The sequence below is a fragment of the Panthera uncia genome, assembly GCF_023721935.1.
Source record: "Panthera uncia isolate 11264 chromosome B3 unlocalized genomic scaffold, Puncia_PCG_1.0 HiC_scaffold_1, whole genome shotgun sequence".
In the NCBI taxonomy this organism is placed as follows: Eukaryota; Metazoa; Chordata; class Mammalia; order Carnivora; family Felidae; genus Panthera; species Panthera uncia.
In genome coordinates this window covers 31,407,806-31,424,009 of record NW_026057582.1, presented here as the reverse complement: position 1 = coordinate 31,424,009, position 16,204 = coordinate 31,407,806, and the positions used below count along the sequence as shown (strand labels likewise).

General features: G+C 51.0%; 1 protein-coding gene and 1 non-coding gene across 2 annotated transcripts in view; both read left to right on the top strand.

The window, feature by feature from the left end:
- Positions 1-16,204, top strand: part of GALNT16 (polypeptide N-acetylgalactosaminyltransferase 16) — a 40,167-nt gene that overhangs the window by 20,373 nt on the left and 3,590 nt on the right. The window contains exons 11-15 of the mRNA XM_049614083.1: positions 4,853-4,979; positions 6,251-6,343; positions 7,977-8,060; positions 13,254-13,395; positions 14,096-14,218. Coding sequence (XP_049470040.1) covers positions 4,853-4,979; positions 6,251-6,343; positions 7,977-8,060; positions 13,254-13,395; positions 14,096-14,218 — 569 coding nt within the window. The remainder of the gene's footprint in view (positions 1-4,852; positions 4,980-6,250; positions 6,344-7,976; positions 8,061-13,253; positions 13,396-14,095; positions 14,219-16,204) is intronic.
- Positions 2,707-2,779, top strand: TRNAQ-CUG (transfer RNA glutamine (anticodon CUG)). Its single transcript has one exon. It is a non-coding gene; the product is annotated as a tRNA-Gln (tRNA).

Here is a 16,204-nt window from a genome sequence, read left to right as displayed (position 1 = left end):
CTAAATGAGAGATGAGTTTAAAATGTTTGGCGTGGGGGCACCTGGGTGGCTCAGTCGGTTGAGCAACGGACTTTGGCTCAGGTCATGATCTCGCGGTCCGTGGGTTTGAGCCCCGCATCGGGCTCGGTGCTGGCAGCTCAGAGGCTGGAGCCTGCTTCGGATTCTGTGTCTCCTTCTCTCTCTGCCCCTCCCCCACTCGTACTCTGTCTCTCTCTCAAAAATAAAGAAATGTAAAAAAAAAAAAAACAAAAAAAAAAAGATTAAAAAAATATATGGCGCGGTGCTGGCAGCCATTATCATTACTTTTGGGGCCATGGGAGCCCTCTCCAGCAGGAAAGGCAGGAGCCCAGCAAACCCCCAGGGTCACCCGTGAGGTTCAGTTAGATAAAGGCCCGGTACAGATGGAACACCCAACATGGGTAATTCAAGGGGGGTTACTAAAGAGCCAGTTCACACAGCGCAGGCAAGATACAGACAGCCGCAGGGACAGTCCTGGGCTGGGCTGGTGGCTGCTGTGAAGTGTAGCCACCCTAGGTCCGAAAGTCGGGGAGGGAGTGCCCTCTGACAGGAGCTGTGGTCTCGGGGCACCTGTAGCCAGCCCACAGCACCGAGGTAGAGGGTGTGGGGGGATGAACACCCACCCTCACTCTCCCCTCTCCTCGCTCTGACCGACCCTGCCAGCCCACAAGATGGGAGCCTAGTGGTGCGGCCCACGCGGCAGGGAGTGGGGTGAAGGATGGGGAGTGAGTGCTAGGGGGTTTCCAGTTCTTGCTCCTGTGGTGACCCAGTCCTTTGCAGAGCCCTCTGTTTCCTTCTTCATCCTGACCGGGTTTCTTGTAAAGTAAATACGGCTGGTGGTATTGCACCCATTTGCCAGGTGGGAAGACTGAGGTGGACGCCGCCTTCCAGATTTCAGTCAGGATGCTCCATGTCTGACGGGGGTATGGAGTGCCTCTACCAGAGCCCTTTAAATGTTGTGAGGTGTGATCAAAGCAAATGCTGGGTTTCTGAGAGGTGAGGAGGGGGGTCTTCCTTCGCTCTCCCTGGTCAGGACACGGATGAGCAGCGGGTCTTACAACAGGCCTGATCCCAACTCAAAACCAACTAGAGTGGAAACAGGCGTGGAATGTTCTCCCCTTTGTAACTTACTCTTGGAAACCGTTTCCAGACAGGCCTTTAGAGGAGTAAATTCTGGGAACTAGGGTGCATTGACCCTTCCGTTCTGACCTCCTTTGCACATGTTTTTGGCTCAAGTGGCCTCCTGTGTGTTCCTGGGAGCTTTGGCAAAGCCAGTTTCCTGCAAAGATTCTGAGGACTAGGAAACTAATGGTCTCTCCTGCATCCAGGAGCCTTTTTCTTTTGTCTTTTTTTTCTTTTCTTTTTTTTAAGGCTGGTGATTGACAGAGAAACAAGTGACTGATCAAATAGCTAACTTCAAACTCTGCCTGAGGCAAGGGCTCAGTGGTTGGGGAACTTGAAAGGTGAACCACAGAGTGTTTCTGGGAAGGGTTTTGTTTCTTAGAAGAAATTCAAAGAAATTTCTAGGCTAGCCATGGTGCTCAGATGTTCAGCTGCTGGGAGCAGTTTTGAGCCAGGAGAGGCCTGCCGCTGGTGGGTTTGGGCCTTTCGTTTTATTCCTTTGTTGAAGGAAGGGAAATGTCCAAACTGAGACTCATTCCCGCGTCCCCTCAGAGAGCCAAACTCAGAGCCCAGAGGCCACCGTAAGGGCAGGCGACAAACATGAAAACCTTGGGATTCCCATTAAAGAGCCTTTCATTCTTTTTTTCTTTTTTTTTTTTTTAATATGAAATTTATTGTCAAATTGGTTTCCATACAACACCCAGTGCTCATCCCAACAGGTGTCCTCCTCAGTGCCCATCACCCACTCTCCCTCCCTCCCACCCCCCCATCAACCCTCAGTGTATTCTCAGTTAGAGATCCTTTTAAAAGACAGTCCCATCAAGCCAGTCCCCTGCTCCTCTGCTCGCGACCCTGCAAGGACTCCCTCAACACTGACAGCAAAACCCAAAGTCCTCGTGCCTTGGGTCCTTCCCCCACAGCACACTACCAGCTCTGCCCACATCTCCTGCCTCTCTCACCCGGCCTCACTCCACTCCAGCAGCTAGCCCCGCCAGGCCTCTTTCCCACCACCTGCAACTTGCCACGCCTGGGACTTGCCGCCTACCCTAGCCTCTACTTCTTTTCCCTTGCTGGTCCCTCTGCCTGGAATGCTTGTCCCCTAAAAGCCACACGACTGGCTTCCTCACCTCCTTCAGGACTTAGCTCAAATGTCCCCTTCTGAGTGATAACTTCCCAGTCAGTCTAATTAATACTGTAGCCCCCCCCCCAACAGCTCCCCCTTCTTCAGCCCCACCTGCTTCCTTTGTCTCCATTGTACTTACTACCGCCAGATAGACTACGTATTTTATTCATTTTCTGGTCTACTTGTCGTTTTCTTTCTTATTTTAGTGAGTCCCTGTCTCCTACCCATCAGTGTAAGGATTCTAGAACAGCATACAACACATAATAAACAGGTTCCCAATAAAATTTTACTGAATGAACGAAAGAATCTGGTTCAAACAGTGCAGCTTGCTGGACAAAATGTGAACTTGACATTGTAATTCTGCAGCAGAGTGTTTGGGTGATCTTGGAGAGGTTAAGATGTTTGAGCTTCCCAGTCCTGAACAGGAACATGGGGATAGGGGTGCCTGGATGGCTCAGTTGGTAGAGCGTGTGACTCTGGATCTCAGGGTCATGAGTTCAAGCCCCACGTTGGGTATGGAGCCTACTTAAAAAGAATAAATAAATTTACAAAAATAAAACAAACAAAAAGCCCATGGGGATAATAATACTAGCTTCATCTGCTTGCTGTGAGAATTAGACCTGGCATGGCACATAGCAAGTGCTCAGTAAATGGGTGATGCTTACTGTTCGTTACCGCCTTGTGGATAATGACAATAACAGCATGGACAGTACGGCCTGGTGGGATGAAGTGACTTAACTAGCCTAACCAAGCTAGTCTGGCAGAAATGGAACTAGAAAGTAACTGTTCTGTCCCCCAGGTCTGCCCCTAGTTCTAAATCTCAGTCGTTGAACCAGTTGCAAAGCTCATCCCGGGAGAAGGGACACAAGCCCAGCAGTCTGCAGGCCTACCTGGGAAGCCCATTAGCATACCCGACCATGAGCATGGGTCCGGATATGCCACATGTCCAGTCCTCGCCCCTGGCCTGTGTCTGGAAGCTGCCTGCTGCACACAGTCTAGCCAGAGGTGGGTGGGTGTTAGTCGCAGTGAGGGGGCTTGGGCCCTGACCATCTGTGCCAGGTGAGAAGCCCCAGACCTGGCCAGGGACCAGTGTCTGTATGGCCAACTGGGGAGTGGGAGATGGACCAAGGCTAGAGCTCATGAGAAAACGGTCTTCCTTTTTTTCAATTAAAAACAAACAAACAAAAAGGGATTATGCATTTTCTGGGACAAGAAAGAGGTGTTTTAATGTCACTGGGTGCCCACCTGCAGGGTTAATATGAAAGAGTAATCAGAAGAGATGATGTGAGGTCCAGCAAGCTGCCAAGATGGGTCCTTGCCAGAAGTGACGACTGTTGAGTGTAGAGTAGAGTAGGCAGGGGCTCCTGAGTGGCTCAGTCGGTTAAGCATCCGACTTCAGCTCAGGTCATGATCTCACTGTTGGTGGGTTCAAGCCCCGCGTCGGGCTCTGTGCTGACAGCTCAGAGCCTGGAGTCTGCTTCCGGTTCTGTATCTCCCTCTCTCTCTGCCCCTCCCCCATTTACACTCTGTCTCTCTGTGTCTCTTGAAACTAAAATAAATGTTAAAAAAAAAAAATTTGAGAATAGAGCAGGCAGCTTGTGCTGTTCCCTTCCGGGAAGCAGAATGGCCACCTTCTTGCATCTCCCAGCACTAAGAGGGACCACAGTCACCTGCAGAAGCTCATTCAGCATCCCAACCACTGTCAAACAGAAGTGTGTCTCAAGAGGGCCGGTGGTAGCCTGTGCATGGAGACCACCTGCGCCAAGAGGGAGGTCCGGGGCCAGAAAGAGTGGCCCGTGGCCTGATTGGTGGTGGGTTTCCCAGCCTCATGGGTGTTTAGGACTGACTGACGAGCAAATGCATTCTTCCTTAGCAATGTCTGGATGGGGCTTTGTAGTCAGAGGCTGGAAATGATGCCGCATTTGATTCGGTTTTCCTTCTGCTCATGGTCTTGGTGTTCCTTCAAAGCTTTCCCACCTGGGCACCTGGGTGGCTCAGTCCGTTGAGCCTCCAAGTCTTGATTTCAGCTTGGGTCATGATCCCGGGGTCATGGGATCGAGCCCTGCGTTGGGCTTTGCCCTGAATGTGGAGCCTGCTTAGGATTCCGTCTCTCTCTCTCTCTCTCTCTCTCTCTCTGTCTCAAAAAAATAAAACAAAACAAAAAACCTTTCCTCTCCTAGGGCTCAGATATGGGCAGTGTGTATGGGGAGCACGTAGGGAGGGTGTGTATGTGTGGTAGGTATGGAGGGGACGTGTGTGGAGGGTGTGTGTTTGCGGTGTGTGTGGAGGGGGGAATGTGGGTCAAAGGGGTGTATATGGAGGGTATGTGTGTGTGTGGTGTGGGTAGTGGGGGTGTGTGTGGAGGGGGCGTGTGTGTGCTGGGGGGCGGGGGTATGTACATGCACGGAGCGAGCGGTCAGGAACATGTTCAAGGTTGGGCATACCCCATGTAAATGGCCCCAGGAACCCTGAGCCCAGCACATGCCTTCAAAGAGACACCAAAGGCAAGGGAGGCTAGCTCCTCCCGGCCTTCACTCAGTGGGGACCTGCCAGGGGCTCTTCCCTCCTGACGGCTGCCATTTCCTGCAGAGCTCTCCTTCAGGGTGTGGATGTGCGGTGGAAGCTTGGAGATCGTGCCCTGCAGCCGGGTGGGCCACGTCTTCAGGAAACGGCACCCCTACAACTTCCCTGAGGGCAATGCCCTCACCTACATCAGGTAGGTCACAGTGCAAAGGGCACCAGGCTAGGAGCTAAGACACCTGGCTTCTAGACCCCAGCCCAGTCAGTTACTCGTGTGACTCTGGGCAGCCACCCCACCTCTCTGGGCCTCAGTTTCCCCATCTGTTCCCTCCAATTCTGGGATTCCAGGTACTTTCAAGGGTGGAAGGATGAAACCGAGTGTGGACGCCAGACCTCCCTTGTCTTGACTCTCTTTGCCCTGGAGTATATTGGAAAACTGACCCAATGCCTACCTGGGAGCTGCCCCCCACTCACTGGGCCCCAAGTTCTGGTCATGGATGCCATGTCCTGACCCTGACTTGGTCAGCATCTGCCCACCCATGTCCCCAGCCCCAGGATGTGCTTGGTCTTGAGGGGGAGTGGTCAAGGTCCTAGAGACCAGCCTTCGCCCGCTCTCCTGGAGGGGGTGGAAGGGGAGGCGAGGACGAGTGTCATGAGCACCCCCTTTGAGGACAGTTTTTTGGCTTGTCAGGCCCGTGCTCCCTTGTTTGTAGCAGTGGCTCCCCAGTCTAGCTAACCGAATGGCTTAATATTTCGGTGTGCTTCTCCCCCACCCCTTTTTGCGTTGTCTCTATAATGACAAAAGTAACACGTGTTCACCGTAAAATGCAAGATATTATATATACATATCTGTCCACACATGTGCTTTTACTCTTTACGTCACATGTGGAGAAAAAAGCAAAAGTCCCTTTTACCCAGTCTGACTCCTATCCCCCTTGGCTCTCTCGAAGTAACTACTGTGTATAGATTTCTGGTCTCTCATTTCGGCCCTTTGACTCATTTTCATGCACGTACTTTAGGTGGAGGGAAGCACACATACCACAGCTTTGTGTTTTACGTAAATAGGGTCAAGCTGTGTGTTCTTTCTGCAACGTGCTTTCCTGCTGCTCACACTAAATTCTAGACATCCTTCCATGGAACATACTCCATCCTGGAGAAGTAGGGGTCATTATGCTCCTATTGGTGGGCGTTTAGGTTGCCACCCATGTCTTACTAAACAAATATTTGGTACATGTCCTTTTGCCCCCACGTAGGTATTTTGGCAGAACAGATGCCTCAAGTGGAGTGTCAGGGAGCATACAGACATGAGCTGATGGACGTTGACAGATTACATAGTCATTTATACCATCAGTATTATTTCACGCACACTCCCGAGGTCCTCAACACCCTGCGCTGCGCAGAGCTGCTCTTGATCCTAACTCTGTGACCACCCTGGTGACTTCGTTTTGTTCCTTCCTCCCCTTTTAGGAATACCAAGCGCACTGCAGAGGTGTGGATGGATGAATACAAGCAGTATTACTATGAGGCCCGGCCCTCGGCCATCGGAAAGGCCTTTGGCAGGTGGGCCCCCTTGACCAGCCCTGTTTGCCTCCCTCCGCCCACGTTAGCACAGCCATAGCAAAACACAAACCGTGGACGCCTGGGAAGAACTCACTGTCTCCTCGGCAACTGAGCCCCTCCCCACTGGGCTCTTGGGATTCGGGGGATATGGTAGGATATGCGATGTGAGATAGGACTGGGTTCTTGAGGGGCATGCAGCCTCTTGGGGAGAAATAAGCAGAGAGGGCTCGCTTACGAAGAGCTGCCCGTTCACAAGCTGCCTGCAGGAAAAAGGACATCTGTGGGAGTACTTAGTGCCCTGCCCGGCTGTCTGCGGAAAACACTTGGGGTTTTGCCGCCACCCCCTGCCGTTAGCCTGTTTTCCTGTCCTGGACTCGTGTGACTACCGTCTAGTTAAGCATTTTCAAAATGTAGATTGGTTATAAAATTGATTTCGTGGGTCGTGACAGTCATTTAAAAAAAAAATGATAGACCTAGAACACTATAGATTAGTACAGAGCAGACTAGAAAATAGCGCTTGATTGCAGTTAAGGCTAAGTATTGTTCGGTAAAATTTATTTCAGTTATATGTGTGTGTGTGTTTAGCCTTATTTGCACATGGGAATACTCGATCACAGTATAAGATGTATTTATTTCTTACTTAAGGTTGTGGTCAGAAGACTGAAAACATTAGCAATCATCACTGAATCTTCTCGCCTCTGTTTACGCATACCTAGCCCTTTAAAAAAGAAAAGCTGTGTCACTATTTCTGTTAGTGGCAAACTGACGTTTACTGACTAACTACCCTGTGGTAGGCTCTTATGCCCTCTTAATTCATTTGATTCTCCGAAAACCTTCCGAGATAGGTAGTCATGTCCCCAGTTTACCAGAGAAGAAACCGAGGCTCGGAGAGGCAGTGAAGGTCATCTGTCAGTGGCCATTCTGGTCAGTGAAGCTGAGGAAGCTGGGGAGATCAAACTGTGGATCCATGGGCACATCGGAGGGTTCTTATTTGCCAAAATTCCCCAAAGATGTTTAAAGCGTGCTTGTCTTATTTGACCCTTTCTGCTAAAACTGGAATGCAGGAAAGGAAAGCTTGGAGTTCACTGAGGCTCTGCTCTCTGTGAAAATAAGGACTAGGGAGGGGGCACCTGGGTGGCTCAGTCACTTAGGCATCTGATTCTTGATCTCGGCTTGGGTCATGATCTCACAGTTCATGAGATCGAGTCCTGCATCAGGCTCAGAGCTGTTAGATTCTCTCTCTGAGCCGGGATTCTCTCTCCTTATCTCTCTCTCTCTGCCCCTTCCCTGCTCATGCACTCTCTCAAAGTAAATACATTAATAAACTTAAAAAAAAAACCCAAAGGACTAGGGAGTGCTGAGGTGTCGAGGAGTGAGAAGCCAGGGTAAAGCAGGACCCTCCGTGGGCTGCCCTGATCCTGCAAAGTGAGTGGGAATTTGAGGAAAGAAATGAGGAATCGCCAGGATACTTGGAGTGACCTTGCAGGTTGCAGAATGATTTATGGCTGGAGGGCAGGCTTGGACAGCCGCTGGTCCTACCCAGCCTGGGGGTAGGTGGACAGAGGGGGCTGGCCTCCTGGGGCTTCCTCCCTGGGCCCCCTTGCCAAAGCCTGAGCCTTTCTTACTGTTTCAGTGTAGCCACACGGATCGAGCAGAGGAAGAAGATGAACTGTAAGTCCTTCCGCTGGTACCTGGATAACGTCTACCCAGAGCTCACGTGAGTATAGCCCTCAGCTAGTACACCCAGCCTGGGTGGGGCCAGCAGCTAGCTTGGGGGACCCGCACCCTGAGATCTCCTCATCGCGGGCAGTCTGGCTCTTTCTAGTTGTCAGTGTGTATCTTCACACGAAGGCTCTGGGTGAATAGGAAGGACACCACTAGGAGTTAAAAGTGAGATGCGGTAGGAGCCAAACTTTTAAGAGACTGGGTCATAGCGCCAGAGATGGGCTTTGTCCCCATAGGAAAACAACTCTGCATTACGTAGCAAAAGCCACAGAAATAAAGATTCATCCCCTTCGACTCTGTTCCCTCCCTTCTGGGAGTTTATCCTAAGGAAATAAGAACAACCAAAGCAAAAAAAAAAAAAAAAAAAAAAAAAACCTATTGACAAGCAGATGTTCGGTTGTAGGCTTCTCTGCTGCTGTGAAAAATCGAGAGACAGCTAATAATAGGGGATTGGTTTACTGAGTCCCAATTCCTGGGTCTAAACAAATACTATGCGTCCATTAAGACTACAACCATAAAGACTGACAAATCACTGGCAAATGTTTGCTCTGATAGACTCAAGGGAGAATGCAAATGGCGTGCCCGCTGGAGCCCTAGGGCATCTGAGTGTGTGTGTGTGTGTGTGTGTGCACGAGCTGAGCTCCCGGACTGTGGGTGAAGCTGTAAGGCAGGGGTGGGGCAGTGAGGATTCCTTTTTTCTCGTTGCAAAATCCTTTTCAGCAGCTTAACTGCATCCACATGGCTCATGTCCTCACCTCCTTCAGGTCTTGACTCCAATGTCCCCTTCTGAGGGACACCTCCCCGAACAGTCTCTGTTTGCAGACCGCCCCCTCCCCCCAGCATCCCCTGCCTAGTTCACCCTCATCACCATCCAGCGCCTGTGTGGCTGGTTAATTTTGTCATCACCTCCCCACATGTGACAGTAAGCTCTATGAGGGTAGAGGTGTGCATCTGCTTGTTCACTGCTTTAGCTCCAGCCCCTAGGACAGTGTCTGTCACAAAACTGACGCTCAGCTTGATAAATATTTTTAACTGAATAAATTGCATGGTTAATAAGCCTCAATAGTAATAACTTGGAAATTAGCATTCTCCCTTCTATATAACTGTCACCTTAGGGAACGGGTTATTCCATTACTGCCAGCTTTCTCCCAAGGATGCTGCTTCGCTTTCCAGAACACTCCACCCCTCAGAGCCTGCATGTCCTTGAAAAAGGCAAGTTGTTCCTTGAGTGCAGATTTGATTTTTGGAAAACAGCTATATTAGGTGTCGCCAAGTCCAGTGAATAAGGCGATTACCCCAGATAATGGATCCTGGGTCCCACACAGAGCATGACAAGGACTGAATCAAGTGTCAAGAACGAACTGATTCTGGGGCGCCTGGGTGGCTCAGTTGGTTAAGGTCCGACTTTGGCTCCAGTCACGATCTCGCGGTTTATGAGTTCGAGCCCCGTGTCGGGCTCTGTGCTGACAGCTCAGAGCCTGGACCCTGCTTCAGATTCTGTGTCTCCCTCTCTCTCTCTGCCCACCACCCCCACCCCCCACCCAGCTCACACTCTGTCTCTCTCTCTCAAAAATAAATAAACATTAAAAAATTTAAAAAAAAGGATGAACTGATTCTGGGAGCAGATTTAAAAGAATTTCAAAACAATTTGAGCAACAGCAGCATCCTTGCAAAGGGTCGGTGGCCTAGAAAACCCAGCTCGCCCGACGATGGCTGTGAAGGGAAGAACATTAATTTCTAAAAGTATAATAAATGAACCGCTTTTTCCAGTGGCCACTCTTAAGGGGAAAGTTTCACCCAGACGTATCATTTCTGAGGGAAAAAGCACAGTCGTCCCTTTACCTCCTGTCAGGGTTCAGACCACACTGGGCTGGAGCCACGGGCTCTAGGCCTCGCGCAGGAGCTGGGAAGCCCATGGGATGCATCGGGGAGGAGCCGGAACGTGCCTTTCCTCCCCACGCCCCGTCCCCACACACATTCTCCCATGTCATCCCCGGAGGAGCAGGAGGAAGAAGGATTTTCTAACACTCAGAAAGCTGGATCCATCACAAGACAGGAGAGAGGCTGAAACCAGCCATGTTAAATGAGGAGCATGAGTCATCTGTTTGTTCTGGCACTGCGGGGACGTTTTAAAAAGTAGTTTCGTTGGTCAGATAGAAACTGCGCGCCTCCTTCCTGTCCAGGTTACTCACCCTCGGTCCGCTGTTCGCGTCCTGCCTCGGTTCTCAGGCTGAGGGGCCAGGAGCGCCTCGGGTTGGTTTGGAAGGCCATGTGTACACCCAGGGATACCAACGTTCCTCCAAGCAGGGGACCCTCATGGTTGCCACACTTGCAGATGGTCAGTGGGGAGACCAAGGAGACTGAGGAGGCCGAGGGCAGCGGCCTGTGCTTTCCTAGGCCCGCCTGTAATCCCAGCACAGCCCTGCCTGTCCCCTCTCGGATCCGAGCTCTGCAGCGGGCCTCAGCAATTGCTAATTTATGACTCTTATTAGGATGGTCAGGAAGAGTTGTACAACTGTGCACACCGTGTTTGCAAGGGTGCCAGTCACACAGTAGAGATTGTACATTTATCACAACACTTCCTGGCAGATGGTGGCAAAAGTCTTCCAACAAAACCAGTATATTATGACAGTTTTCTAACAGATGGAAGGAAAATGTCTTGAGGAAGGGACGCCTTTTGCTATTTCTGCAAGGGCATCTTAAGGGCTAATGGCAGCCCAGCTGGGAGGAGACCCACAGAAAGGGAAGCGGATGCTAACGTAGCTGAGCCTGGCTCGGCCAGGGAGCCGAGGAAGGGTGCTGAATGGTGAAGGTGGCCATCCCAGCTGCTCCAGGGCTGTTACCACACACACACACACACACACACACACAGGAGCCGCATCAGGTTTGGAGATTGTTGCCCGTGCTCCCGGTTTTCTCCTTTGTGCCGGGGCCATTGCCATGCACGGCGGTGCCCACCTCAGCTCTGAAAGCGGATCGCCCTGCACATGTCCCATTCCTTAGCACAGCTCCAGTGGGGTCTTTGCATCTCAACGCCCTTGCACCTGGCAGGGGTTGCAAGTTCAAATCCTACACTGATTCTATGGGTGATGCAAATCAATCAGGTGGGCAGCAATGAGACACTAGGGAGTTGTAGGGACTGTGGCAAACGGGGATGCGACCCCACCCCCTGCCATGCGGCAGCTCCTACCTAGCACCGTGAAGTGGCACCTTTCTGGAAGGCGAGCTCAGTGTGGCCTGATCTTCCTATTTTCTCAAGAGAAGCTGGATTCAGATTTCTTTGTGTAACCCTCAGGGTTTTAATATTGCCAACTAATTAACAGCAACAACAACCATACTATGCAGGTCAGACGGAACATGTTTGGGGCCAGATTCAGCTTGGGGTTCAGTGGTTTTCAACCTGTGGTCTAGAATTACACAGACTCTCAAGAGGGGCCTCGAGGAGGTGGATGCTCCTGCCAGGGGCGTGCGAGAGAAAGTGAAGGTGTCTTCCTGACGCACCGAGGGAGTAAGTCACAGTTTGGGGGTTCTGGGAGCTTCCAGCCAGCCCTGAGGAAAGGAGACTTGGTTTGGTCAAGATCCTGCAAGTGTCCACAACAAAGAATGCCGGAAGTGTTATGATGCCCCCCTCCGCTGCCCACCCGGGTTCTCTTCGGACAGAAGTAACAAGAGGTGGTTAAGATTAGGCCAGACTCTAAGCCCTCCTGGTTCCCCTAACCCTCTGGGACCACAATCCAAGAGGGTATGACATTCCGAACCCAGGAATATAAGCCTGCATCAGCTGGGGCCAGCAGTCTCCTTAGGTTTATTATCCACAGAGTAAGACGATGTGTCATTTGTGTGTGTGTGTGTGTGTGTGTATAATATGTGTATAAGCATATTTTCCTGGGCATAGCAATATTTCAATAATACAATATTTTGAACTATGCCTGTTTTACTTAACAGTACGTTATAAACATTTTTCCATGTTATCAGATACTCATTCAATCATTTTTAATGGCTACCGGGTTTTCATTACTACAGATGAATCAGAATTTATTTAGCCCGTCCCTACTGGGGGATATCTATGTTTTCAGTATAAGCAATCACTCAGAGATGGATGTCTTTTAAATTTAATCTCTGCAAACATCCGTAATTATTGCGGCAGTGTAATAAATTCCCAGGATGAGGATTGGGATCGTTAGGTCAAAGGTATGCACACTATTTTGGGGTGTTTTTTATTATTGGAGTACAGTTGGCATACAGTGTTGTATTCATTTCAGGTGTACAACACAGTGAGTCGATAATTCTGTGTACATTATGCTGTGCTCCCCATAAGTGTGGTCACCACACCGGCCACCATACAACGTTATTACAGTATTATTGTATTATTGACTCTATTCTCTATATGCTGTACTTTTCTTCTCTCTGACTTACTTTACAACTGGTAGTTCATACCTCTCCACCCCCTTTATCTGTGTTTGCACATTTTTAAGGCTTTTGGTACATCATGCCGCATTGCCCTGCAGAACCATTGGGCTAATTTATGCTCTCGCCCACAGGGTGTGAGGAGATCCAATCCCGCAGCAATTGCCAACACTGGGGATTGATATTGATTGGTGTTGATATAATTGTGGGTATATAATACGTTTTATATAAATCGATATGTTGAAATAATACATATTTATCACACATTATATTTTATGCACATATATATGGTAAACAAATACTGGTAACTCTCGAATACGTACTTCCTTGATCGTTAGTGAGATCGAATGCATTTTTATATTTGTGGGTGTTAAATTTGCCTCTCCAAAGTGACTTCTTCCCTGTCATTTTGAGATGGCCTTTTGAGTCTACATTTAGACCCTAGCTTCTCCCCACACTTTCTTCTTTCTGGACTGGGGAGCCCTGGGTTTCTGATCTAAGCTCTCTCCCGAGGGTCCTCCCAAGGCGTGGCCTCTGGGGCTCCCAGAGCTGCTCAGACCCAGTGGGCAAGGCTCAATCTTCCCAGCGGCATCTCTGCTCTTTCCCTGTCCCCTGCCCTCCTGCCCCTGCTGGCGAGGGCTGCTCCCCAGGGCCCCTTCCCGTGAGACTGAGGCCAGACCTTGGTGCCTGGGAGCTGACCAAGCGCTGCCCTCTGGTTGAAGGATGAGCGAGCCTGGAGGGGGCAGAGGACAAGCCTGACCATTCGCTTTTCTCTCAGAGTCCCAGTGAAGGAAGTGCTCCCTGGCATCATTAAGCAAGGGGTTAGTTGCTTAGAATCCCAGGGCCAAGACTCAGCCGGGAACTTCCTGCTTGGAATGGGGATCTGCAGAGGGTCCGCCAAGAACCCTCCAGCACCGCAGGTAAGCTGCTTAGGGCCTTGAGGTCCAGACCAGGACGGGGAAAGGAGCCATGGTCGTCATCCAGGAGTGGGGTGTGGGGCTTCCCTCTGCTCCTGCTCATTTTCTCTCTGCTTGCTCCCTCCACAGGGGACCATGCACGTTATCCCCTCACACGGCTCCTTAGCTCTGCTTCTGCCACATTCCCGTCCCCTTTCCTACACTTCGCACAGTTGCCCTCTGTGAACCACCCGCTTTCTCCTTGCTGAGGGAGAAATGCTACCCAGCAGCACCCAGTTCTCCCCCGGGATGCAGCCATGGCCAGCATGTATGATGGGCAGCAGGGCATCCCGGACTCCTGTGTGTGCATGCGTGTGCCACCTACAAGTGCGGGTGCACCTATGTCAAGACTAGTGCAGGTCATGGAAACCCCCCGGCTGCCCTGGCCCCATGTCCTGTCTTTCTCCCTATCCCCCCAGCATCCCTTGGTACATCCTTGATTGCTATTCTGGCCATTCCAGCTAAGCTCCCCCTAATACTTTATTATGAAATTTTTTAAACATACAGAAAAGTTGAAAGAATTATATGGTGAATACCGTGCACTCCTATTATTTGTAGAAAATTCTACCAAAATACACAGTATATTTGTTTTATCACCAATCTACCCATCTATCCATCCATCACTGAGCATTTTGACTTGGCCTTTGATGTCCCTGCCTTGTAGGCGTGGCTGTTCAGTGACCATCTCATCCAGCAGCAGGGGAAGTGCCTGACTGCCACCTCCACCTCCATCACCCCCGGGTCCCTGGTCGTTCTGCAGGTGTGCAACCCAAGAGAAGGCAGGCAGGTAAGCCTCCTCGCCCCCAGGGGACACGCAAGGGGGTGGCAGCTCCTAGCAGGGGAGCCCTGGGTTGAAACAGATAGACTCAAGTAAGCCCTCCAGAGTAAGAGTCACTGTAAGTCAATATCTAGGTCAAATCTCTTGTTTCACTCACCGGGAAACACTTCTTCAAGTAAATGTCTGTTAAATGCCAATCCTGCCAGCCTGTGAGCTCCATGAGGGCAGGGACTGTCTGTCTTGTGTCCCTACAACACTATCCCTAGCCCCTGACAAGCACCACAGTCCAACTCGTGTTGGCTTTTACCAAGAGCCCATGCTCGGAGTTTTACAGATTATCTCATCTAATCCTCATGCAGCCCAGGGACTTGGGCCCTAGTACTATCCACATCTTATAGGTGAGTTACACTGAGGCTCACTGAATTTAAGGGACATGTGTCAGATGAAACACAGCTGGGAAGGGGTGGAGCCAGGATTCAAACCCAGGTCAGTGTGACCCCTAAGCCCACAGTCTTAACCCAAAACACAGTAGATGCTCGATAACTACTTCCTTTCCTGTCTTTTCTTTTCTTTTCCTTTCTTTTCTTTTCTTCTCTTTCTTTCTTTCTTCTCCTTCTCCTTCTCCTTCTCCTTCTCCTTCTCCTTCTCCTTCAGAGAAAAAGAGAGTGCAAGCAGGGGAGGGGCAGAGAGAGAGGGAGTGAGGATCCCAAGCAGGCTCTGTGCTGTTGGCATGGAGCCCCATGCTGGGCTCTATCTCATGACAGCAAGATCATGACCTGAGCCGAAATCAAGAGTCAGACACTCAACCGACTGAGTCACCCAGGTGCCCTTCAATAAATATTTCTTGATTGTGGCTGTTGGGAAACTGAGATCCAGATACACTGATTTCCAGGCATGACAGGCTCACAGGAGCACTGCTTTTTCCATTTGTCAAACACTCACCCACCCTGTTTCCATTAATCCTGGGAGACAGGCCAGGCCCACCTGTTGAGGAAGAAACCGATGTTCAGAGAGATGACATCACTTGCTCAGAATACACAGCAGCCAGTGACAGCCGGCTCCCTTCCTGGCTGAGAGGGTGCCCCTCTGCCCGAGGAATGGGACACAAAGGCTGGTGGCCTGCTCCGGCCCTTTCTCTGCCCACCAACCGCCTCCCCTCTCCCTCTCTGTGCCTGACCCTGGCCAGCCAGCGGCACAGTTCAGGGATGAGGAGAGCGCCTAGCTCTCTGACTTGGCCTGCAGGGCTTCCTCCCACCTTTTTCCTGTTTGCCTGGGTCAGCTGTTTCTTTAGGGATGACTGGCAGTTTGCTATTCCATTCTGGAAAAGCAGCCAGATCCTCTCCTCCAGCCTCTGGGTGTATGTGAGTGCGTGTGTGTGTGTGCATGCACACGCGTGTGAATTGTGTGCCATGATCTGCTTGCTGAGCCCGAGGGATACTTCTGAGGAGTTTCTGATTGGCAGATGTAGTTTGTCCTGCCCCCTCAGGCTGCCCGCCCTCTGCCCCTGCCCCGCAGGGAGAGAGGCCCTCAGGCTCTCCTTCACTGGGAGTCTCAGACCTTTCTGAGGATCAGGCTTTGAGCCCACTCCCATTCCTCCTTGCTGAGGCCGAGCTAGGAAGTAGCTCCCGGGGCAGCTGAATATTTCTCTGGAGCTGAAGCATCCTTTCCCCTCCATGCTGACCCAGCCCCAGGGGCTTGTGGGAATTTCTCTTGGCCCCATTCACTCTGCTCCTACAAGTCTTGCCAGGCCCCCAGCAGTGCCCTGGGCCACCAGGGCTCCAAGAGCACAGGATGAGCAGGTCTCCCACTGCTGGTGCCTTCTCAAAACTAGGCCTCCCTCCTTGCTCCCCTTTTGGCCTCCAAGGCCACTTGGGTATCATGTATCTAAGAGGCCCTATATATTGGAGCCAGTATGATGGCATTGGCAGACCCCAGCCCCACCACCCCTTACCTCTCTGAGCCTCTGTCTCCTCCCTGCCTGCCTTGCAAGGCACC